Raw genomic sequence first — 26,419 nt, forward strand, 5'->3', positions numbered from 1 at the left:
GCTACCCAGGCGCCCTAAACTCACTTTTTAACACAGAAACAAACGCAAATGAAATGCTATGACTGTCTCTTGCCGCTCAGCAGCAAAACAGTACATTTTGAGCTTTAGAGGTGCTTGAAGGCATACTTTTTAAAATGTTGAGCTAGGCTGACCATTTTCCCCTGCTTCCAGTCTTTATGCTAAGTTAAGCTAATCGCCTGCTGGCTATAGCTCCATAGTAAATGCACAGACATGAGAATAGTATCGATCTTCTCATCTAACTCTTGCCAAGACAGCAAAATGTCCCCACAATGTCAAACTATTCTTTTAATAGTACACTATCATTAAATAACTCGCATACGTTTGTTGTCTTCTATGAGTTTACTTCATAAATGTTACTATCAGCCTTAAAACATGATGAAAAGGTGAGCAAATGTGAGCATCTGCTCTGAGACTGGACTGTTTCCTATCAAGGTCCAGATGAGACAGAATACACATTTTGGCAGGTTTTATCACCTCCCTGCTGTGAGAAGGTCAGCGCCTGTTGTCCTGAGAGTGTTCTTGATAATTAATGGAACATCTTGCCGATTGTGTCGCTCTGGCCAATGGAGTTTCAGCGGTTTATATCACCAGGTACTCGTCCTGCTCAAATTAGACATAACCGTAGACGTAACCACGATGGAACAAGAACCAAATAATGTTCACCTTTTAGATTCTTTTCTCCCTTTTATACACTCTCTGCTTTTGCTATAGTTCTTTTACGCACATTTTCTTTTTTTTTCTTTTTTAGATCAAGTTCATGTCCATAGTTTCAACCAGATACTGTAGCAAATGAGCAAATAGTTTTTTGTTGGCTGGGTGGGGAAAGACATAGAGACATAGAGGTCACACCCAAAACAGGGTCGCAGCCAGGATTTTAAAAATATCTAAAAGTATCTAATATCTAAAAGCTGTCTCAAAGCCTTTTTCACAATGCCAGGAATATAACTCTGTTGGAAAAATACAATACACATTTAAAGACATGGCTTAACATCTACATCTGTAAAACTGCCAAATACAATACTGAGGACATGTGTCCTCAATGGACCTGAACCAAAAGATGTATGACTTCCTCTTCTAGTGTGCCCACTGTTTGACCATCAAGGTGTCAGTTACTCCCTGGGACATTCACAAATAGGGCTTGAAATATCAGCGAATGAGAGCTAATCTGAGAAAGCTGAGCTTCAGTGGATTTTTTTCTTCCTCTATTTCGACCCCAAGCACCATGTAAATGTAAAATCATAGAGGAAGCATCGTTTTTTTTATGATTGACATATGCTATCACTACCAAATCCTATAAACTTTTCAATGTTCTTTTAAGTTTTGAAAGGGTGCATCCACAACTCTTCTGGCTGACTGAATCCTTTATCAGCGGCACTTTTTTCAGACAAATTTCCACTTTGAGTCCTTTGAGCGGTCGCCCGAGTTCTGATTTTCTGGCTGGTAACTGCGGCTCAGCACTGGCAGAAATCCTCCTCAGTGTTGTTGAAGCAATGACCTTTTAAAGTGCAGATATGTCTTTTCCACCTACACTGTTCCTATCAGACCCTAAATCCCTCAGTGTTGCCACTGTAGAAACTCAACTCGGAATCAAATGTCACTTGGGTGGCTTTTGGAAAAAGTACTGCTTTGACCTCAGTGACTTCCGTGCCAGGTATTTCTCTGACTAGAAACACCTTTGAAACATTTCACACATTATTATTTTTTGTGCGCAATGTTTCTACAGGCGGAGGTGTGTATGTCGATGGTCTGTTAATATGAGATTGCTGTCATGTAAATCTCTGTGACTCCAGCTGGCAACTTTAGATCCTTAGACATTACTTAAAAGCTTCACAGGTACAGAGATGTACAGTATGTTTGATCTTCATAAATATATAACTCTTACAGAAATCCCTGTTCTCCAAAGCCAAGTAGGACAGGTATCTAACCTCAACCCAGGTTGGGAGGAAAGTCACAGAGCCAGATCAGACCACACATTCAGAACAAAACCACTAATGGAGATTTGGCCTGCATTGCTCTATTGTTGTAAAAGATGTCTGTTCAAAGACTTCAAAGCTGCAGTTATCTATAGTACCTTTTAAAACCATGATGAAAAGAGTTTCATTGGTGTGCATATTGATGTGGGCTACATTAATGCTTTGTACCTTCTACTGTACCTGCCTGATCAGTTTCTATGGAAACGATTTCAGGCTTATCTGGAAAGTGGAAATCCTGGTCAGTTCCATCATAAGCACACAGCAGTTTCCACAGTTGCGCATGTTAACACCTCTGTGTTTATAGCCTACATAAACTCTCTCATTAAGGAACTATATCCATTTATTTCACTGTAGTTAGTAACACACTGGCTTTTAACCAAGTACAATTAGAAAGAAACACAAAAGAACTATAAAAAAGGAACTATCAATGCATTGTTTACTGACAATCTGTTCTGTTATAATACATACATATTGCTTATGTTGAATTCAGAAATAAAAACTTGTTTAAAACTGTAATGCGGCAACAAGTCGATGCTTTTTATTGACTAAGTCTTTTTAAACCAGATGCTTTTGGAAGAGAAATGTGCTTTCAATGAAGTAGTCCCATGCAAGCTTAACATGGCAACATGTTAATACACAGGCCTGAATATTCTCAAATGTTGAATACAGCTGTTTGCAGTTTTGGTTTGGCACATCCAAGGCTTTCTAATGCCGGACGGTAGTAAGGTTAAGGTTACTTTAATTGTCACCCGTAGGAGAAAATAGTCTTGGTTTAAGGGAATTGCTGCATCCAAACCAAACATCACAATAAAACACAGTTAATAAGGTGCAAACGTGCAAACATTAGTCTGAGAGAAAACAACCAAACTGTAAAATGTTTTGGCAAGGCATCCTAATTAGATCTTCATACAACTTAATACCACTCAATTCTACTCCTTAAAGTATTTGTATGAATCAAACAAAGTGCTTGTTGGAGCATTAGACAGTGTCTGTATTCCTCTCCCTACACACCTTTGCCACTTCAGAATTGGGGCAGCTGCATCTGTCAGTTTTTTGTACCTTTCTGAAACTGACAATCCGACGGCATTTTTTTAATTCTTCCCACAACTATTTCTGTCACTTTTCATGTGTAGTCAACACCATAAATAAATGAAGGCCTTTCATAAAAGACTGCCCAAAAGCCTTTGCCCTGTTGTAAGGGTGAAGCCCAACTGCCAAGAAAACGGCTTTCATTTGCGTTGTTATCCTCTCAATGAACTCATGACCATTGGGTGAGGGTTGGAACATAGATCAATGGGTAAATCGAGAGAGTCGCCTTCATGGTCCACTTCCTCTTCACCTCAACGGTCTGGCACAATGCCCACATTACTGCAGAGACCCATTATACTTGAACTCCTTTACTTAAGGTAAAGGCCGTCCCATCCCAACCCCTAAAAACCTTTTTTACATTTTGAGTTCTTCCTTAATGGCAGCAATGCTTAAAAGCAATGCAATGGTGAAAAGATTTATAATTCATGTAATCATGTTGCTAATTTGTTTTCAGGAGCTGGCCAGAGAGCGTCAGGAGAACGATAGGTTGCTGAAGGCCCACCAGGACAAAGACGACCTCATCGGGAAGCTGAGGGAGGAAATTGACTTGCTGAACAGAGTGAGTCCAGCCTACCTAATTTTCTACTCTAATTTGTTGCGTTCCTTTGTGTTTTCATGTGTGGGTGGCTTGTGTGGGTTGGAAATCATCATCTGGCATTTTAGTGGAGTTGTGTATAATAGCTGTGTTTTTCTATGATAGATATCAAATATTTTACTCAGAGGCATTGTATGTGCAATTTGCATTTTTAAACACAAATGAGATGAGGTGGATGAGAATTTCAGACATGATTGTATGTCAAGTTAATTGAGAATAACTTTCTTGACTTTTTGTCATTTTCAGTCATACTGGACAAACACTGTTCTGGTCCTCCTCTTAGAGGGTTTGGACAGGTCATTTATTGAACAAAGCAAAAACGAAGGAGATCAATAAGTAAGACATTGCAGTGGCAGCTGAAAACACGACAAATACCACAGTCTTCAACTGTTAAACACCCAGATTCTTTCTTCTGTCTTTTGATTTACTCTCAGGCAGTATGATTCATGGATAGTACAAGGTAGAGCCCAATATTCAAAGCATTCAAAAACCTTCCAATTAAAACGTTCAATGTGAAATTTAACCTAACGCTGTGTCATTTCACATTCAGTAAAGTAGAGCCACAGGCCAAACTAAATGATCACCAAATTACACCCTTACCATCTTCAGCCAATCAGTGTGGTACGGTCAATCTACCTCTGGTGTTCAGAAAAAGATTACAATCAGAAGAATGGCTTTGTTTCACAGCTGCCTGCCAGCCGTAATTTGTATTTGAAATTGAGTTCATGTATTGGGTTCACACCAATAAATCTTGGTCATAATCCAGCTAACTGTGAATAAGCTTGCGTGTGAATTTATGCCATAGCGAGTAGTATCAAAGGGCAAAAATCTGCGTAGGGAGGTTGGTCAGGGTGGAAGATGGGTCAAACACAGGACTTTCACCCAGGAGACTGGGGATCGTGTCCTGCGTGTCACGTTTCCTAAACTCAACCGTTGATTTCTTCTTTTACTAAATCCAACCGGTTCTTCTTTTCCTAAACACGCCACTTGGCTTTAGAAAGTGGCATGTATGTTTACGTGATAACACGGCACTTGTAGAAAGTAGCATGCATGTTTACGTCCGCTGTATACAGCGTAGACATACAAGCAGATAGCTCAAAATGCGTACAGATAACACGCCACTTGGCTTAAGAAAGTGGGCGTGTATGTTGATGCCAAGTCATGATGTCACGTTGTCTCTCAGGATAATCAGTTAAGAAAATGCTGCCTTACTTTCTGATTATTGTGCTTTTGAGAGCTCTTGTAGCCATCACACTGGGAGTGTTTCACACTGAAGTGCACCCACTAGGGTGGTTTGGTTTGGCCTCACGGGTCGAGGTCCTGTTACCTCCTCACACTGTGGTCAGGGTTGAAAGGTCGGGGTATATTCATGTAAACTGATGTCTCTTTATATTTAGCCGCCAGAGTAAAACCTCCCCAAACCCTCTAAACCCTCATCAGACTGTCAACAATCCCTCCTCATCTCGCAGCCTTTGCCCGTGTTTCTGGGTCAAAAAGGCTGGTGGTAAAATGCATCTCTGTTTTTTGGCATCTCTTAAGGGAAACGTAGCAGGAGGGGATACATCTCAAAGACTTGTGCACATTTTCAGCAACTAGTCGAATGAATGTTGCTTGGGTTATTATCTGGACGCTTTAGTCATCATGATACACACACTACACAACCCATCAGCAAACACTAAGAGTGCAATATTGCAGGAGGCATCACGCTGATAGCATCACACGGACTGGAAGCTGGTCATATGAGAAGGCCTTTATGTAAGGACGGTCAACATGGTGATAGCCATCAGAAATGTCCCTGAGAGAGGCTTCTGCAAGGCCTGATGGGAAAGAAGGAGATAACAGCTGATCCAGTCTGCCATCTCTGTGCAGAGGAAGATTGAACCCCCTCAGTCACTGTAGAAGTTTATTTGAGAGAGAAAGAAAAGATAAAGCTTAACTAATGGACTTATATTTCCCCCTTGATACACTTTGAAGAGAGAAATTGTGTCTTGTAGAGAGCTCATATCCCTGTAAGCACATATATCAGTGCGAATAACGCTAATGAGATCCTTGATGTAATGATGAAGCAAGTTGTAGACTTTGCATTTTCAAAGGTTAAACCTGTAATAACTGTTTTGGGTTGTTGTTGTTTTTTTGGCTACTTGGGGGCAGTGGAACACAACATTGACATATAAGTTGATACGGCAAACTTCTCAGCAAACAGTTGCTTATTTACACATCCAGCAGAAACAGAGCAACATTATCATTCATTAAAAGTGTTGTTTCTGGCCACCTGATGAATGTAAGTCCAATATTCACTCTATTTTATTTTTCTACTTTGTCTGTCTGCTGTTTGGTGCTGAGCATGTAGTGTACAGTGGGGTTTTACAGCTTTGCGGAAAACAACACTATGAGGGCCGTGAGAGTAGGGCTGAACTAATCAGATTTTTTTTTTTTAATTGCGTGGACTAGTGCAATATCCAAATTGCAGGAGGCCAAATATGTGTCAAAATACTAGGGCTGAACGATTTGGGTAAAAAATCTAATTGCAATTTTTCTGCCAGTAATTGCGATTATGATTTGATTTGCGATTTTAAATTAAAGGTATAGCTAAAGTTCAGGATTCACTGTCAATGTCATGCTGCTGGTGCACTCCTTGGAGAGTATGTGTGCAATGATTCCAGCCAGTTGTAGGATGTATAAAGTTTTATGAACACGTAGACAGCCACCGGCCATCTACGTGTACCGCGTCTTTCACAGAGCGAACGCCCAGCGCTTGCCTTCTGATTCAGAACAGAGTCCATCCACGCCGTATTTATTGTTGTAGCCTACATTACCGAGTCTGGCTTTGCCTTCGGCCCATCGGTGATGCCCACACTTGTTACTCAAGACCGCTTGTGACATTTCTCTGATAGAGACGATGATAGTTACTAAGCAACCAATATGCATCTTCAACCGGGCGAAAGATTAAAAACAATACCGCGAAAATCCGAGCGGTCAATATGACCGTGTATGGCCAAAATAGGTAAAAGTGATTGTATTTTCTTTGCCATTTTGTGTAATGTGTATAAAAACAATTTTAAATGAAAATATAGACTCTTTTAGAAAAAGTCAGGTACCAGCAGGATTGTATTTTTTTTATTCAGTAAAGTTATTACACATATACATTTCAAAACGGTCAAAAAGACCGTCATGGTTGTTCTAGTGTTAAACAAGAGCGTTTGCTCTGAAACTAGTCTTTAAATCACTCTTCCTGTGCAGCAGAGACAACATGTGACCTCCCTAGTTTGACTTCCCTCTAAGTGCAGTTGAGCTCATTCTCAGGAGATCATGACCGGTGATGATGACAAAAATGAGGAGTGACACTGAGAGCTTTTCTCACTTGCAACTAATTGGAGCTGTTAATGTCTAATTTGTTGCTATCAAGGCAGCCTGGCTGGAGGGGGAAACCTGGCAGCAAGTAATGCTCACTTTAACTCTCCAACTAACACTCCAACCTGACTGGGCCCTCAAAGGTATAGCGGCAGGGTTGTGAATATTCATGTGCCTAAATCTGTCCAGAAAGTGCTAACCCCAGAGCTGTCTGTTTTGATCTTTTCCCCCCCCAGGACCTGGATGACATTGAAGATGAGAATGAGCAACTCAAACAGGAGAACAAGACTCTGCTGAAAGTGGTGGGCCAGCTGACGAGGTAGAACCTGACAAAAACAACCCAGCCTCCTCCCTGATGAATGAAGCATTTCTGTTCTCTCCTTTCTCCCGACCTCCTGCCCTGGGTCAAGTCCAGCAGCATGGCATTTAATCTGTTTGATTCTGTCTCTTTGTGTGTTAAAGGTGAAACTGTAAAGTAGTTGACTTCAGAGCCTCACAGCCTTAAAAACATCCCCCAGAGGAGGATTTATTCCATCGTTGTGAAAGCTGAGCAAACTAGTAGGGGCTCAACATTCTCAAGTCCTGACAGTCTCATGGGGTATTGTCCCTCATCATATACATATTTAATGTAAATGTATTGTATATAGGCCATTTAGATTGTTCATTTTTGAGGGATTTTTGATAAGGTCTTAAACAGCAAAAGGAAAATGAATGTATGTGCTGCACAAAATAGTGCACACAGAATCTTTTAAAACTTGTATAGAGGTTAAAAAAGAAACTTTGTGCACCCAGCAGCAGTCACATAGGTACATTTAAAAAAAAAAGATCTCCAGTTGCAATGTTTAAATTGTGTCAGAGTGCAGTTTCATTAGTGAACTATGGAATGATGGAGCTTCTGTCGAGGAACTCTTGGACCAAATTCAACATAATTACTGCTACATTACCATCAGCCAAAGTGGGCATAGTGCCTTGCAATACATGTGAGGTTTTCTATGTCAATTCTTTGAAGAAATGGTACAGTTAAAGCCTGGTGCTTTATTACTGAACATTAGTGCCAGATTTACTTCCTTCCAATAATGCATTTTTACATCTAAATCCCAATAGGGCATCTACAAACCTCAATGAAGACAATTGTATTTTAAATAGGGCTTTACATAACTCATAATTTTGTCAGTTGAATCAGAATTGGCTGTTCAATACAATTATTGACTATTCGTTCCTTTCTCGTCAGGTATTCAGCATCAAGCAACACTTTGTTGAAATGACAGATGTTTGAATGAGGTTCGGCTGGACATTTAGGGTGACAAAGATGTTCAAGTAATAAAGTAAACGAGCCAAGTTAGCCCTCCGAGCTAATGCATGCTAATGCTGTGTTCCATTAACCTCGGAGGTCAGAACTGGGAATGATGTCACACCAGAATTGGCCACGTTCCAGTCAAGTTGGAAAAACATTGTTAGCTGTACCAGTTAATAACATCGCATTATGCTGTATTTTGCACGTGCAAACACAACATGTGCATAGATAGACAGACAGTACTGTGTGTGTACCACTGATTTAATGAGACAAACACAAGACAGAAGTGCTAAAAACAGTATATTCATACAGCTTTCCCTACTGTTGATGCGTGGAGCAACTGTGTTGGATAGTGAAGTCGGGGTTGGTAAGTTTCGCCCCAACTTTCTGAGTGGGAAATCCAACTTCAGGGGGCATTCCAGTTGTCATTACCGACTGGGAACTCGGAAATTCCAACTTCTCAGTTCAACTGGAACGCACCATAACTACTGTAGCTAATGGTAGTAAAATAAAAACACCGAGGATCCACAATCTGAACCAAGAAGAAGGGTTCCACTAGACGTGTCAACGTCACAGGACGGGCCTCATGGCCTGCCGTATTCTGCCTCTGATTGGCTTACCCTGGTACTCTTACCCTAACCAGTCCCCATGTTTAAACTTAACTACGTCAACACGTCTAGTGGATCCAATTTAGCATCTACCAAGAAGGAGGGCAACACACTTTTATTAACTCCAATATTGACAACGGCAGCGCATATCGCTACAGCTTCACTTCTTGCTTTTTACCCTTCACAATAAAAGCCCAACTTTAATTCAGACCATTTTGCTAACCCAATGAAATAGGTTCTACCACACTAACAGCATTTTTTGCAGACAGTAGATATCAAACAAAAGCCAGTAAGTTGCTGTGAGCTATAAATTCACCACTTCTAAGCAGAAGGCAGAAGATAGTTATCTCGGAGCCTGACCGGGGAAGGCCTCAGTCAGCTGTCTCAAGGCAGCTGTCTCTGTCTCACTAACACTCCTGGGTCCATTCCACAGCTGCCTGTACCCACGACATCTTCACCGAGCAGACGGGACGACTTGACATAGTGGAATGATTTTACCCCGAAGAGCAGCGTGAAAGCGAGGGGGTGCTCACTCTCACTGACCAAAAAAAAAGTGCTCCTCTTGAATAATCTCAGTCGACTGAGAGGTCAACGATTCGAATATTTGACTTTCAGGGGGCAGCCGTAATTTTTTAACTATTTCCAATTTAAATGATAAAGTTAACACAAGCAAGTTTTGATCAATGATATGCTATACACATTTTAATGTTAACATCTGAGTATTATACTTGTCCTTAGGGTGAAACCTATTCTTTTCTTAAAAGCTGTCTGTAATTTGTTTACAAGTTACATCTTTGCAATATTTGGTAGGTGTTTAGCTGCTCTGTTTATGGCATCTGAGATGTGTGGAGTGAGCTACAGTGCATTTTTTGTATGATAACCAAATGAACTGAAGGAACATACTATTTGAAATGCATCTCTTTTGTTTACTCAAGCGAAACAGGCTTGGCTGGTAGTGGCAATTCACTTTCTGTATTTAGATCATTTTATTCCACTGAGGAGCTGCTCAGTGAGCTCCTGCACTGTGGCAAATAATCTATAGGTTTTAGACGGTCGATAGTTAGCTCCGCTTCCATGTACAGTCACATATTTTAATGGGAAAAATCATCCCCAAGCAGACAGACATCACAAACCCATCTCTCTTTCCATGACATTATGCATGTACAGAAGATTAAGTCATTTAATAAAAGTTTGATTATCTCTCTCCTCAGTTGGCTCGCTTGTGTTCATTAAGACTAATTTGATGTGATGATACCATGCCACTGAGTCGGTAATGCGATGTGACGGTGGCGGGGGGTTTAGTTCCTCCGCCTGGATCTCAACACACACACACACACACACATTCATGATGATTCAACATGCCAATCATCAACCTGACTGCATAAAGGCCACCATCATGGGAGAAGAGAGCTCCATCCACCCCACAGAAACTCTATTACGCTATAGAAATGCTTTAATTCCTTCACCTAGTGATGGTGTGGGGAAGGAGGCATATCAGGACTAATGTCAACTAAATCTCCAGATAATGGCCTCTTTCAGCTGATGGGAAGTGCTGCAGGCTCTCTTTATAATCCCTATTAGCATTTTTATGAAAAGTTGTAGGGGTCTGTCATTTGGAATAGTCACAGAGGGCAAAGACAATTCATATCTGCCCCTAGTTTGTCCCACAAGGCTGCTCATACCAGCAACGTCAGACCTCTATTTGAGATCCGACGCCGTTAGGTCCCTCAGTAAATTATAGTAGGTTTCACTGCGTGCGTGTAGTTTGTCAGCAAACGTCTTTGTAAAGAGTGGCTCTTTGTTTTTGTTTTGAAGGTTTGCAAGAAAATGTCATGATGTTTACGACCTTTTGAGATAAGTGCCAGTCTGTGTTGCCATGTTGTCATAAGTTTCCTATTTATAACAATTTACCAGTAGTGCCACAGTAATTAAAAGGAAAATAGTGACAACGTTCTGATAGTTATTTTAGTTTAGTTCAAGTTTTAACCTCAAGGATCTCCGTTTCGTTAGTGATTGCAGGTGTGTTTTTGGATTTCACTTTCACTTCTTTTTGAAGTTTCATCGTCTACAGTCATGGCACTTTCTTGTTTGGCCTTAGTAACCATTTACTCGCAGCGCTAGTTCGGAAAAAAACAGTTCACCACATTACACACAAGTGACTTGAAGAGTGAGTCTGTTGTGTTAGTTCTGCTCTCCCTCTCTAACAGACCAACCACTGCTGAGTGATGAAAAATGCGTCGCTAACTGTGTGCGCTTGTGATTTTTCCCAGGCAAATCACAGACACCCAGTTCATAATACTGTAAATGCAAGGGCTTTTTCGTCAGTGGGCCATAGGCTTAATCACAATTGTGTTACCTCGTTTGGCAACAGATAGTGACTTAACAGACATTTATCTAAATGAAAATCTTAACAAAAAGTACTTTAGGGCGCCCAGCGGTTTCCTGACATATTTATATACCTGTTTTGAGGCCAGGGAAGTACACTCAACAGTCAGACAGAAAACAGTTGAAAGATAAACAAGATGGAGTCAAGATTTTACTGCCAAATGTAACCTGACATGAAATGGCAACAACATGTCCACATTTCAACACCATTGTCTTGCCAAATTGCATTAATACATTTGCTTATTTTGTCTTTAGCCTTTGGCAGTGCAAATGTATGTCTCCCTATATCTATTTGTGCTGTTGATTGAACAACAGCTCTTTGTATATATAAGCCATATTTGACTTTTGCTATTGCTATAACATACCTTGTAATGGTGATCATGTGTCCAATCTGGTTTGTTTGTATGTACGGCTGTGAATAGACACATCTTCCTCCACAAAGTGCATTAGATCCTGAGAGGCTGATAGTCAGGACAAAGATGAGAGGCAGGTCTAATCTTGTTCTTGTAGATATCCAGCCATATTTCATTATCTGTTGGTTTCATGCTCTTGGTTCTCCGGCCAATCTCTTCAATCTCCAGGGTCCCTGGTGCAGGGAAGCACTCATCCACACAGGGAGGATGGCAGGGGTCAGGATGCCAGACAGAGTGAGAACAGATGGGTAGAAAGATACTGGACATATTTCTGCAATTTCCTTAGCCTATTCCTTCTGGTATACCTTATCACAGCAGCCTATTTTCTCAACCATCAACCTGAAAATGACTTATGCCTACCCATGCACCGTTTATACCTCATTATCTCAAAACTAAGTGATATCTGAGGTGACACTGTTCAAATTGAAATGTCCTTGGTGATGGGAAATTATTGCGTTCAGACCTTCTGTCCCAACCTAATGTCGCACTGTACTTTCAGCAGAATGCATAATCTATCTCTGTCTTTCAAGTTAGTGAGATTTCTCTGTCTCGCCCACCATGAAAGTGCTTCTTGAAGTCATGCCGCACTGCCAGCCATTCTCTGAAGACAAACAGCAACTGCATTGGAGCTGGAACTGCAATAACAAGACTTCAGACGCCTCACATGCACTTCCCTCAACACCTGGGCCACATGTGGAGCTGTCCTTTGTTGAAATGCCCTGTAAAAGTCAATGGGATACTAACAGTTCACAAACTGAGAGTACTCAACCAATGGCAGTCTAAACGCATGACATTTACCAAATGGCATAATTTAACTCATCAGAGGAAATATTGAAGTACTATCAACAAGTCACCACAACAGATGCAGCTGCGTAATGAAACAGCTTGTCAACATACGGTAAAATATTCCTTTAAAATTACCAGAAATCTAAATGAATAATGATAACAATAATGACAATAAATGTAAAATGATAATGCTATATTATTAGTTAGGAATTAATAGATCAAATTGATATAATTTGTTTTCAACCTATTTAGAAGTCACTTTGTTACATTCTGACAAGTGATTATTACTTTATCCGGCAGCTATTACATTATCAGCCGCTATAAAGCATATCCGAACACTTTCCATCTGGCCCATTTTATTACCACAGCTGTCACCTAAATCACTCTCTCGCCAAAAATGACTTCTGTCTACCCCTCATAACCCATTATCCTAAAAAAAGAGATCTATTTGAGATGGCACTACTTTACAAACCCATATTCTGCTTTGTCCTTTGGCCTGTTGGCTGGTGTTTCCATTGGTCTGGCTTTTGGAACTTTGTTTCATCTTCTGTCTTTAAGCTTTGGACCCAGCTCTGTTCATTTTGTCTAGTGGATCTCTGTCCAGTAATGTGTGTGTGTGTGTGTGTGTGTGTGTGTGTGTGTGTGTTTTGTTGTTGTTTGAAACAGTAAAGTTGTGGAGTAGAATAAAGAAAAATCAATTCTATCACATCTACAAATCTGCCACAGGAAAAATGAAACATTCTGAATGTAATTGGCGAGAAACAAACTTTGATTTGGACTCCAATATTCATGAGGAAGCTCCGCAGGCTGGAGAATAAACACAAAGCTCCTCCAGCTAACGGAGTATGCAGGGGGCTTTGACTTTACACGGCATTTGGAATTAACAAAAGACAAACTATTTCTCCTCTCACTTCACCTGAATGTCTCTCTATTCAAACAGAAGCCCCCAGGGGTTTAGAACATGTTGGTTTGCCTCTATTTTGAGTTAATATTTGCTTTGTACTGAATATCTGATACTAGATGTCATGGTACAGTATGTGTTATCCATGAGCAGAACGTTGGACCACAGCTAATAGTCACAGTCAGACAGACATTTTGCTTCGTGAGTTGTGTTTTTGTGATTTGTCTCAGATGTCTGACAGTTGTTGTAGTTGTTGTAAAGTATCAATACTAATACCGATACCAATTCTTGCTTTGAGTATCGAGCGTAATTAGACTCATATTAGATCACGTTCTGGCCGCATAAACTAGTGCATGCACTCTGTTGCTTTTAAATGTGTGTACTGTATGCATACAGCAATCACCTCATTAATTCAGAGAATCAACACTAAATATTTGTCATTTATCAGCAAAAATGGTTATATTTTCAAATGCATGTGAATAGGTACTTTTTAAAATAAAAACAAATACTTGTTTTGATAGTGTTATAAATGACCATATAATGACACCCCCCCCAAGTTAATCAGCACCCCAGTTACTGTGCCCAGAGGCAAACTGTGTACAATTACATGAGGTACTTTTTTCCACCATTGTCTAAATCTCTCACCTTTTGTGGGAAATGAAATGCTGCGTAAATGCCACTGTCACCTTGAGACTCTGTCCTGTGGAGGCAAACAACAAAAATCTACACGCACAATCTGATTAGCATGGGCTTGACATGGATGTTGCATTTGGTTTAAGCATGGTAAACTAACCGTAGCTACACACACACACACACACACACACACACACACACACACACACACACACACACACACACACACGCACACACACTCCTTTACAGCAGAGGCAGAGGATGACAGACTTCAGTGGTTTTTTTTCTCCTTTGGGAATTAAGGCATCTGTTCCGAAGATATCTTTCCCGGCCCCCTGGGGTTGCCATAGCAACGGGATACGACATGTGTATCCCAATCAATCTTTTCAAAAAATTGTGTGTCTGGTTGTCCAGTCACATCCATCTAAGACACATCATGCTTTGTGAGGACCCCCCCCTCTATTGCGCGCACACACACACACACACACACACACACACACACACACACACACACAAACACAGGATTTATATAAAGCCATCACATTGTGCACAAAATGCCAATGTATTGACTGCCAGATAGATGACTCAGACTTACTATAAATGTGATGACAAAGTTCTGCTCTACATTTGCCACCCACAGACTCTTAATGGTTGCTGGAAACATTATCAATGCTTTATCTTTTGAATGCACTGCTGTCATTTATGTGAACTGTGTGATTAAAAACAAGCATTTGTGCTCCAGAAACTCAGCCTGCGAGACATCCTGAAGAAAGTGGATAGATTCCTCCCCCCCCACCATGCCTCACTTCCTGTTCTCCTCCAGTGGGTGGCAGTGTTCCCAGTCTGGAGGTCTGGAGCCCATCAGTGTGATACCAAGAGGTAGCCTATCATGGCTTTGACGTGTGTTTTTTTACAGGCGTATGTGCTCAGTGATCCGCGGTGACTAGCTCTCCTGGTAGAACTCTCTAATAATAAAACAGGTAGGCAGAGATTAGTATGGGTATCCAGTTCCAAATCCTCCTGATGTAAAGAGTTATTTCATACTCCACCTGTGGTTTCTTCAGTGGAGCGTCTTCTTAGTCAGCATGGAAGCATGAATTACTGTTACATAACAGCCTTTGTTCTTGTGGATATATTAATGGTGGAACACAACACACTTTGATCCTGCACGTGCTATTATAATAATGTTATTTATGATAGATTTGTCGTTGGCTTTTGTAATCAGGGTTGCGCAAGCTAAAAATGCTGTTAGTTCTGTTCAGTTGTTGCCATTTCCATCATTTTTTTTCCCATTTGCGCATCCATTTTAATAAGCCCAAATCTCTAGAGAGGGAGCATGTGAATATGAATGTTGTTGATGACTCACAAACTCCATGCCAAGCAGAACAGGAAGCGGCTCTGGGGAGCATCAACAGCCTCTGAAGGTCACTCTACGCTGTTACCATGACAGCGCCGGCCTCCCTCTGAGAAGTTGTTGGAGTTGTTGCGTAGCGTGATTGAAGAGGGGGACCTGCCTTGGGATGCGTGCGAAAAACAACTCCTGCTCGGCATGTACACACACACAAACACACGTCCCCTGTCACCATCGTTCTCGAGCTCCTCATCAGCACTACCAAGTCAGCAGGGGAGAGGCAGAGGTGCATGTTCAGCCCTGAGCTGAACATGCGCACACACACACACACACACACACACACACACACACACACACACACAGTATCATCAGTAAGTATCATCAAGCAATCAAAAATAATCTTCTTGGGTGTGTAGAAGCGTGGCTGGAGTTTCACCTCTATCTACCATCCTGCAATATGTAAACAAAGTATAAATAGACTGTACAGATGGATAAGCCAGACACGTACACTGATGATCCATCTGTCACCCTCACTTACTCTGAAAAATGTCTGTCAACCAATAAAACGTGGCCGTCTCCGTCCTCTTTGTCCTTCCATTCACCAGTCAGCCATCTCCACCCACAGCTACCTGCTCTATCTATGAAATACGTGCATTGGCAGAGGGCTCACAGGTGGTTACTAGCTGAGGAGGAGGAGGAGTGTGGGGTTCATCTGTATATGCATGACCTTTCCCATGGCAGCACACTGGGGAGCTTACTTCATAGGAAGTCCAAACAAGACAATTATCCCTGTTAGGTTTCATTTGACTCCAGCTAAAAGGTGCACTATCCTGGAGGGGTTGAACTTTATATGCATGGAAACCTCCCCTTAAGACTTGTTGCTCACAGAAGGTGAACAAGTTTAATTCATGTATGAAGCGCCACATGGATGTTTTAGCCCATTAATGAATGGCTTGTATTTTATTACATACTGCTGAGCATTTATCCATACAGCCTCTGAATGCCCTAGGTCTCGAGTGTGTGGTTGTGACGTTTCATGGTGCTGTGATTATCCTCGAGGTAATTTTCACTACAATGAAATGGTTACTATGGGGACTAACATCATCACACATACAGTACATGCAATCGGTATCATTGAAAGAAGAGTCTCAGCTTTCCAGTCATACCCAATGTATGCAATTCCAAGACTGTTCAGGGACACCATTGTACAGACACATTTAAACACACCATATTTAGAATAGGCAAAAATAACACATTTATACAGCATGCAAAAAAAAAAACATGTCAGACAACAGATATCGTGAGATAAGTGTTCAAGAGCCCCCTTTGAAAATGCCCATGACAATTTTTCTGAGTGTTATTTAGCCCCACAAGCTAACATGACATGGCTGGTACCAATGGATGTCTTAAGTCATCTAGTTTCATATAATACCAATATCTTTATTATAGCTTTAAATGGAGCCTGCTACAGCCTCTTAAAGACAGTTAAGTTGGGGGCGGTGGGGGGGGGCAGAGAGGGGTCCAGGCTTAATCTTACAGGGGGACTGGCCCCCACTTTAAACCACCATTGGCTTGACTCCTATATCTTGCTGTAATCCTCTTTCCTTGTTCCTATTTTTTTGAGTTCTATTTGCTTCACTGGAGCATTACAACACACACATTCAGACACGCTATGCTGAGAAGGCCACCCAGAGCATCATGGGCAGGTGACACATGGCTGTAAAGGTCATTCTCCATGTGGTGCTACCCATGATCCAATACTAGCAGGAATCATCCACAGGGCACATGATGCTACTGTATAGACCCAGGATAAGCTGTACCTGGCTGGTAAGAAGTAGCCTTCAGGAAGGCATGTGAAATATTGACCTTTAACACAAAGAGGAGCAGCTTCCACCAAACGTCATTCTTCTTCCATTGTCTGTCTTATTGCATGACAGTCTACACATCAAGATTGTTTTTCTCAGATATGGGGGTCACCTTGATCCATTCTGAAGCACCTGAAAATCTGGCTGTCACATCAGATGTTAAAATCTTTGCCAGTCCACAAGAGGCCACTGTAATTTTGGCATCCATCACCATGGAAAAGGTCATCTTGACAGTGGCATATGGAGTGAAAGAGACAGAGAGGGAGCAAGAATGGACTGGAGCAGCATATTTTCTACTCTAGTTTACATAATGGCTGGCTGCAAGGGCGATATTACGGGAAACATTGTGAAACAGCAGTGTTGATGGTTTTGAAACTCCTTTCCAAAGCCATTAGTGATTAGCTAAAGAGTGTAGATGGACTTGTAATGATGCTCTCTCGCATGTTCTATCACTTTATCTCTCGCCTCAGCCAGATGAAAGACAGCGAGAGCCTCACAAGGCCTTTGTTGAAGACATTATGTTACCCTTACAGGCACTGTATGGCTACTCCACCACCTGCAATTGCACCTGTCTGCTTTGATCACTGGTTATTGGTAAAAAAATATGAACTTGAATAATCTAAGGGATGAAATAGAGCTGGTTCAGGCACATGCAAAGTTGCCAGATTTGACTGACACCAAGTAGCCCAATCAGAAGATTGGGCTGATTAAAAGCTCATGTGACCTTTTACGATTCTTTTATCACAGAGCTGACTCAATAATATTTAATACAGTAGGCTATAGGTAAGATAAGACTTTATTAATCCCTGAAGGTAAATTCACAATATAATCAGCAGTATATAAAGTAATTAAAATGAGCTCCACTAATTATGGCCTACAAAAAGTAGCCGAAATTACACCTGCCCAATCAAATAAATAAAAGCCTTTAGGACTTGCAACATAAATCGAATGCACCTGACCCTTCCTGATGAGTTTGTTTTTACCAGCTGGCTTATTTTCTCCTTCATGTTTTTTTTCTAAGCTTTTTTCTGTTTGTTAATTGAGTTAGAAACACTTGCTGCTACCTAAAGTCTGAACATGTCGCTTCGGGACTTTCTAGAAGAAGCAACTCCCTGCTGCCGCTAACAGTTAGCTACTTCACCGCTTCGCAGGTTAGCGACATTTACAACTAACGTCAACTGTCATGGCTCCACTTCGACCCAGAAGCCGGAGTTTTCCTGTCCTGCTGTTACTGATTCCCAATAACATTCCCAAAGGATTTATTAGGATGCCAACCGCTTCACAACACCAAGGTAAAAATATGCTGCCGGTGCTAACAGTTGCAGTAACTAGCATAGATCGAGTTAATGGCAGTCTAAAAATACTGCATTACGAGTAGGCCTAAAAGTCCTGATTCAAAATGTTACTTAAGTAAAAGTACAGATGTATTACCAGAAACATGTACTTAAAGTATCAAAAGTAAAAGTACGTATTATGCAGAATGGCTTCTATCAAAATGTATTATTATTATTATTATTATTATTATTATTATTATTATATAATAGGCTATTAAATTATTCTATTTTTTATCACTAATGAAGACATGTAAGAGCATTTTAATGTTGCAGTTCAGCATCATCGAATGCATCCGTTTTACCATGTTTTGCTGGATGTTTGAAATGGGTTTTGCTGCAGGTTGTTCCCTTGTGTTGGTGTTTTCTGTTGCCTTACTGTAAAACTGTGATATTGCATTTCTTGTAAAACTAGACCTGGCCATTTTTTTCATATGCTTCATACAGTATGTAAGCACATTTACATAATCCCCATACTCCTCAGACTGTATGCACATATTATTAGAGAAAGGAGTTGTCAAGTAAATAGCTTTATGTGTGAAGTTATACCTGCTGAGCTTCTGCTCTACAGTACTATCACTGCTGCTGCACTCATTGCAAACCTCAAGCATACACATTAGAGATGTTCCGATACCAGTATAATATCACATCCATACAGGGATAGTAGAATACAGTTGTTAAAACATAATAAAATATATGACACACTGGTATCGGATCGGTACTCGTTATCGGCCGATACGCAAGTTCAGGTATCAGAATCGGTATTGGGAAGCAAAAAATGGTATTGGGCCATCTCTAATACACATGCAAGTAGTGATGGTCATCTCCTCATCAATCCACATAACATTTCATAAGAACATCTGTTCCAGGAGAGCAAAGTCATAGCTCTACCTCAGAATCCACCTGTAGGCTCTTAACTCCCCTGAGTTGAAGTTCATTATCACACCCACATCTGTTCTGTGCTGCACTTGGTGTTGGCTTGTTGGGAGTGACACTCAATATCAACTGTATATTCTGCATTCACATAAAATAATCTGCTACTCATGAATTGGCTGACTGAGCTGTGCGATTGTAGTTTGTTCATCTAAACCCTAAAACCCTCTGAGTTTGAGTTGCTGCTGTGATTATGTTAGACCGCAGAGAAACAAACATCTAACTATTGATTTGACACAGCGGTATTCATTCTTTCTTACAGCACTTCAGCTTTTCTTCGCACAAACACAGATGACCTCGCCTCATCTGTGCTTTTACTATCTTTTCTTCAATTTTCTTTCTGAGTTCAGATATGGGCGTTATTTTCTCCAAAGTAAATCTCCCCAACCACTTCTCACCGGTCCTAAACATTGGCATTTTCCAGAATCACTGCTTTTTAAAAACACATTTAAAATGTTGGTATCAGGACTTTGGTATGCACTTCTGTGGGAGGTTGTCTGCATGAGCTGCTATTTCTTTATAGACAGTGAGACAATCAAATGAAAACATTTGGAATTGATGGCATCTGTGTGTATCCAAAACACTTTTACTGTCCCTAATTAAAAAGTCTGTAATTGAAAGGCATAATGGGATATTTGCTGCTAATTTAGTTCTATATTTGCAACTGGAGCAATTGATGTTCGAAGATATTGTAGCTCTTCGTGAACTGCCTGGGATCCCTAAATATATAAAAGCGTGTATTTAGCAGTTGTTGGAAATGTAGAACAGCTACTATATGGCATATTACCAAAATTAGAAAACCACCCCTGGCCTATGGACATAAGCATTCTTATAACCTTTTAAATGTGCTTAGTACATAGAGTAGCATTTCATTTCTGGGCTGTTTTTATAATGTGCTGATGTACATTGCTGTACTAATGGTTGTTTTTCAGGGTTTGGCAGATCTCTCAATGTACTCCCGTGACGTTATGTCCATTTTCTGTAGCTGGTACAGCCTGAATCGGTCACGTTATCATGAGAAAAGTGCTTCAGCAGGAAGCAGCATTAAGCTCACACAGCCGATGTGTTGGGCTGGACAAAGAGATGGAGTGCTTCACTCTCAAACAGTTTCGAGGAGGCCGGAGATTCTCAAGTGTACTTCCATTACTTTTAATCGTGTTAAACAGCCAGTGGATTGCAGTGCATGCTGGGAGATGAGTCTATAGGATCCAAGGAGTGAAATCTGTAGGATAAGCTCAGCTTGGAGTGTACGGAGATGGAGACTCAGCTATAATGGGTCGTACAATGGCACCTAGCTGCAGGCACAGGATAGCAAGAGCACAGTGGGTCCACACACACATTGCATTTGCCTCAGTGGGGCCTCATCTGCTTTTCAAATGATAAGCCTCTCTCAGCCTCTCTTACCACGTATGAATGGAGGCTGTAAACAGGCAGAGACGTGCCAAATAATAGACCTTCTTTCATCTTTTCTACAACTTAACTGATCTTAACACTGAAACAACAGCCGTTTGATTTGCACTCAAGTGAGGAAAATGTGGCAGCAGGGAAAGCCACTCGACCATGGGCTCCACTCAGTAGGCATGTCCAGCTGACAGGCTGATGAGCCGCAATCAGCCCTCCTGCTCTGACTGGTCCATGCATGTGCCATGCATTTCCAGTCATATTCCTATTCTTTAATACAAATGTCACAGTGACATGACAATGACAGTTGCATGTAGCAGTGTAAAACAGAGCAACACATAATGGTCAGGAATGGTTACCCACTTCGTGGCCTTTAGCTGCTTACTTTCACCAGGTGATACTTTCAGAAGATTTTTCACCAGGTGATTTTATATTATTTTGAAATCTAACAATGTGTGTCATGATGACCATGTCATCGTGTTGATTATGGGCCACCAGATGACACGTTCATGCCCTTCACCAGTTTCCATAGGCTGCCTCGCCAAACTGTTAATGACATTTCATAACCTGAGAGCTTCAGTGTTCATTTTACAACAGTTCCCCGTTCACATTTTGGCTGTACTAAATTTTTATTTCTTTTTTGTATCACTGTAATTTTTTAAAACAAGGATTGAGAGCTCTGATCTGTTGGAAAATGGGCTAAAATGAGACATGCCTGTTATTTCAGTAGTAAATGACTACCAGAGCTGAAGCTGTTGTTCTCCTAAAAGCCTAACAGACATAATACGCTAAGTAAAAATGCTTTGGTAATGTCCTCTCTAATCGGCAGCAGAGGAAGATTGTTTGTACATGTAGTTAACAGAAAATGCAGTTTTGTAAGATTTAAGAATGGGGAACTACTCTTACCATATCCGTCTTGTGATTCAATTTCGTACATACAGGAAGTGGACAAAATGACGTGCGCCTTACAATCTAATGCACTCAAAAACTACAGCCTTCCATGTGTACTATATTTATGAAAATGGAACATATTGGACAATTTTGGTGAGTCTATGTTGATTATTTTTAGTGCTGTACATTGGTGTTACTGTACTATTAGGGCTGTACCCAAGATCATCGAATCGGATTTGGCTATTTGACTATTCGTCATAACCTACAGACCATTTGGCAATCAGAAAATCCATTGGCATGAGTTTCAGGGATGATTTTGACCACATTAACATAGTCAAGTGTGGTCAAATGCGGCCCTCCACAGTTTTATAATGTACTGGAAATCTTTGTACACTTTTTAACAGGTGTCAGTCCACGCAGTTTGCCCGGGGGATTCAACTCATCAGGGACGGCCTCTTGGTGTGAGAGGATCCCATTGTCTTTCGGCATTTCCTCTGTGGCGGTGTGCGCGACCGGCTCTAGTTTGGCTTGACAAGGCTCGGGATGAAGGTGGCTCACGGCCCCGTCCGTAAGCTTTACAGCACCCCTCGACCGGACCTCGCCGCTTCCTGGGGCCGTGGACTCAAAGTTTACTGTGCACTCCCTCCCTGCGGGCAGCTGTCAACCGGGGCGGACTGTCTTCAGTGCGCCAGGGGTCTGCGGCGATGTTAGCAACCTACCCGACCCATCTTGAACCGTCTCATTTACCTTTCTTTGTGGGTGTGACTTTTAAAAAATCTATAGACCACCCATAGGCGCTTGCCTCAGAGAATATAAAAATATAATGTAATGCACACTGACTGACCAAAACAAAAAGGAACGGCTCGAAGGGATCACTGACGAGTGATTCACCTCCATCGACTTTCAGGGGGCCGCCCTACGCATGTACTATATTGAATGATTTTACCAGGTGGTTTTGTTATTTTATCCACCTAAATATAAAGCATACAATACCTATCTAGCAAACTCTCATTGGCCTGTTGGCTTGTCAGTTAAAACCTCGACAGGATTATGCAATGAAACTTTACACATTTCTGCTATTGCTTATTTACTGAATATTGCCTCCAGTATCTTTATACTTCAAAGATGGCCTCTTTCAATCCTTCATGTTTCCATTGGGAATGTAAACACTGTAGTATTAGAAAACAGAAATCGCATATCACCATCAGAACTCTGAAACTGAAATGTCCACTGAAGTCGCACAGCCCACTTTTTTTTCCAACAGGCAAAGCAGAACGTCTCGGCGAAGCAATGTCTGGATTTAATTTTAATTACATGAGCTTGTTTGACTGTGGAAACGCGAGAAATGGCTAGCTTGACTGTAGTCAGAAATATGCACTAGTCTAAAACACAGTACCTTCTTCCTGTATTTACTTCCCGCCCCAGACACAGCTGGCCAATAAGCGGAGTGAAGGTTTTCTCGCATGGTTTGTAGTGATGCATTTTGGTCCACTTGGATTTTTCTCTGTGTAAAAAGAAACTGAGCCAAGGGAAAAACACAGTTTATGAACTCATCGACTGATTCAGACCAGAGCAGACAAACTGAAAATGCCCTTAAAGGGGTGATAGAATGCAAAACCGAGTTTACCTTGTCATAGTTGTATTACGACAGTTTGGTGGGTAAAATAGGCATACATACTACCTCAAAGTCCCATTGACATCCCTTTCCTATGCAAATCTCACAAACTGCTCCTGAAAACGGGCGAATCTCAACCAAGCTAAAAGTTAACGTCAACTCCTCAACTCCTACCTTATTTGGCTCTAGTCTCTTTGTCACGCCCCAAAATTTACATACACCACTGACCTGAGATCAGCTAGTCTTCTTAGGGCGTTTTCACACATAACTCATTTGGTCCGGACTTTTGGACTTTTCAGTTTGATCCGAACCAAAATTAGAGGTGTGAAACCTCCCCCGGGCCACGGTTCAACAAAAACATGAACCTTGGTCCGGACCTTGGTTCGGACTTTCATGTGTGATAACGCCCTTAATCTAGGTCGCGCAGATCTCAGAAATTTTATACATTGTTCGCCTGCTATTTCATTACTAAATTCACTTCTGAGACTTTTTTATGTGAGAAATCAACTATGTAGAGCTCAAACATGGGCCGTTTTACGAAAATTGATGGCTAATTGCAAATTTGGTATGACTGTGTCAGACTTGAGAAGCTCCACAATCTGCCGTGACATGCCGGCGGCTGCTTGCCGGGTTTGCTGTCTTCCTGGCCGGCCTCTCCACCTTCACAGACGCGCTACATGAGCTGGAGCTCTGTCAGGATCTCACACACGAGCTGCGCTGTGTACTTTAGAAAGAAGAAAGTCTGGAGGTTTTTCAAGGATATTGAAAATGAACCACGGCCGTAAATGCAGTGTTCCAGGCTGTACAACGGAATACTGGCCCAGAGAAATGTGTTTAGAACGAGTAGATATCGGACAATGGAGCGGGAGTTGTGGATCTAACAGCGGCGCAGAGGACGTGCCTGTGGGCTTCACTCGCCGCTAAATGTCCCCGCGCTGAGACACTGAACTAGCTACAGGGTGAGTTGTGGTTCCTTGTCTGGAAGTGGAGTTTTTTTTATGTCCCAAGGGTAACGTTAGAACAACACTAGTTGGAATGAAAGTGTCGAAACTTTGCATTGGTGTGTGTGTGTGTGTGTGTGTGTGTGTGTGTGTGTGTGTGTGCGTGTGCGTGCGCGACACACTGGAGGATGAAACTGTAACTAAACTGTGTATATGGTGCTTTGTACAGTAACATTAGTTGATGAGTTTATGTGTTGGAGCAGAAATGAAGTTTGAAGCCAGCTGGAGATATTTTCTCTTGGCTGTTGTAGCCACGCTGTAGCCGCTGCTTGTGCCCGGGCATGTCTGGGCATGTCTGTCTGTACTTTCGGTAACAGACAGTGTGTCTGTGTGTGCGTGTGCATCTTAATATTCATGAGCATACCATATTTGGAAGAAAAACTGTCATTCCAAATAGAGACATTCCACAGGGATGCATTCAGCCCAACCAATGTTACATACCCTATTAGGAGACCTTAAGGAACAGTGTGAAATACCCTGTATAATCATTCTATCACCCCTTTAAGCTATAAATATAAGTGCTGCACTCCAGTCTGCAGTCTTGCACAGTGCTGAAGACCGTAGCGCAGAAGCATCTGTGGAAGAAGCTTAAGGCTGACATGATGCCTGACCTCCCATTTTCTTTCTGCTGCTGTTGTGACACTCTGTCAAAAAACTTTAAAGAAAAGAAAGTTTAAGATTACAGCCTTTTGACAGAATGATGGCTCTTCCTCTTCGTCTAACTTTTTGTAAGTGGGACCACCTCCTTTTCATTTTCCTCCGCTCTTTGAAACCATTTAGACAATCTATTTTTGATGGGGGAGTTGGGACCAGTGTGTCTGTTGACCCTGACTGATAACCGTGGATGATCTGAGATGAAAATTACAGTGCACAACCACCAGCCGTATCAAGCAAGATGGCATGACAAAACCTTCCCTTCTTCAGAAAGTGGTGGAAAATAGTACCTAAATGAGCACATTTCAGTAATGATAGAAGTCTCTGTGTGTTATGTAATGAGCTAAATTATTGCCCAGGAAAATTATAGGCTGTCAGTCGCTCCTGTCATCTCTACCTAACCATCCTGTGATTAATTGTTCTCGCATTGAGAATAGCTCTGCTCCCTACAGGTGTGGATGGATCTGCTCTGCAATAAAGCTGTTTATTCTTTAGGAGAACTAGTTTTGCTCCGGTTTATTTAGAACACAGGTGGTAATCAAAACATTAATTGCAGAGTGATACTTCATAATTACACTACCTCCTCTGGACCGGTGCCTCAAAATGTGCTTCAAATAGCTATTATTTCTTTGTTATGTTAATAGTCACTTAACTTTCTGAATAAATTAAAAGTTATACAAGAGATTCCAGCAATACTAGTGGGAATAATTCCCATTAAATAAGAAGTTTTCAGTGTTGTGACTTTTGCATACATTTGTTACCTAAACATAAAAAAATAAATTATTCAAACACATTTAAGCAGCATACAAACTGTTCTAATTCATAATTTATGGTAGGACTTTTATTTCTGAACAAGAAAATTTCCTCTATCTAGAATTAGTAATTACATTACCTTTTTTTTTGTCATCGTTTCTGAATGACTCTTAATCAAGCGTGTGGGTTGTTCACACATTATAAATTACAAAGCAGGACAAAGTCAGTGGACATTGTTAAGAGATTGAACCGTTTAAATGCAAAGTATGAAATCTAATCTTTTTATTATAGTAAATGCTGGTTGTTGCCATTTGACATGGTGCCATTACACATCTCAAAGAACTGCAGTAGGAAACCTCAGTTTTTTTTGTTGTCCAGAGTACCAGAGTGTAGTAAAAATGTAGTAGATGAATATGTCTGAATTATTAAGGAGATGTTACTCAATAGGTCCTGATATCCACATGATGCTAGCTCCTATGTGCCAGGCTGGGATCTGTGGATCTGTAACATGTTGTACCAGTAGCCTACAGCTGTGAGACTCCACTTGCACTGACATCACGTGACAGCCTGACTAA

At 41.2% G+C, this 26,419-nt stretch overlaps 1 protein-coding gene across 2 annotated transcripts in view; it reads left to right on the forward strand.

Annotated features, from left to right (window-relative positions):
- The window catches only part of pawr (PRKC, apoptosis, WT1, regulator), a 65,806-nt gene extending 58,154 nt beyond the window's left edge, over positions 1 to 7,652 (forward strand). The window contains exons 6-8 of one of the 2 annotated variants that reach the window (XM_078281440.1): positions 3,538 to 3,642; positions 7,085 to 7,172; positions 7,266 to 7,358. In XM_078281440.1, the coding sequence (XP_078137566.1) occupies positions 3,538 to 3,642; positions 7,085 to 7,172; positions 7,266 to 7,276 (204 nt within the window). In that variant the 3' untranslated portion in view covers positions 7,277 to 7,358. Of the gene's footprint in view, positions 1 to 3,537; positions 3,643 to 7,084; positions 7,173 to 7,265 lie in introns of both variants that reach the window. The other variant, XM_078281441.1, reaches the window with a different exon arrangement.
- The last annotated feature ends 18,767 nt before the right edge of the window (positions 7,653 to 26,419 follow it).

Source organism: Sander vitreus, chromosome 23 (assembly GCF_031162955.1).
Source record: "Sander vitreus isolate 19-12246 chromosome 23, sanVit1, whole genome shotgun sequence".
Lineage (NCBI taxonomy): Eukaryota > Metazoa > Chordata > Actinopteri > Perciformes > Percidae > Sander > Sander vitreus.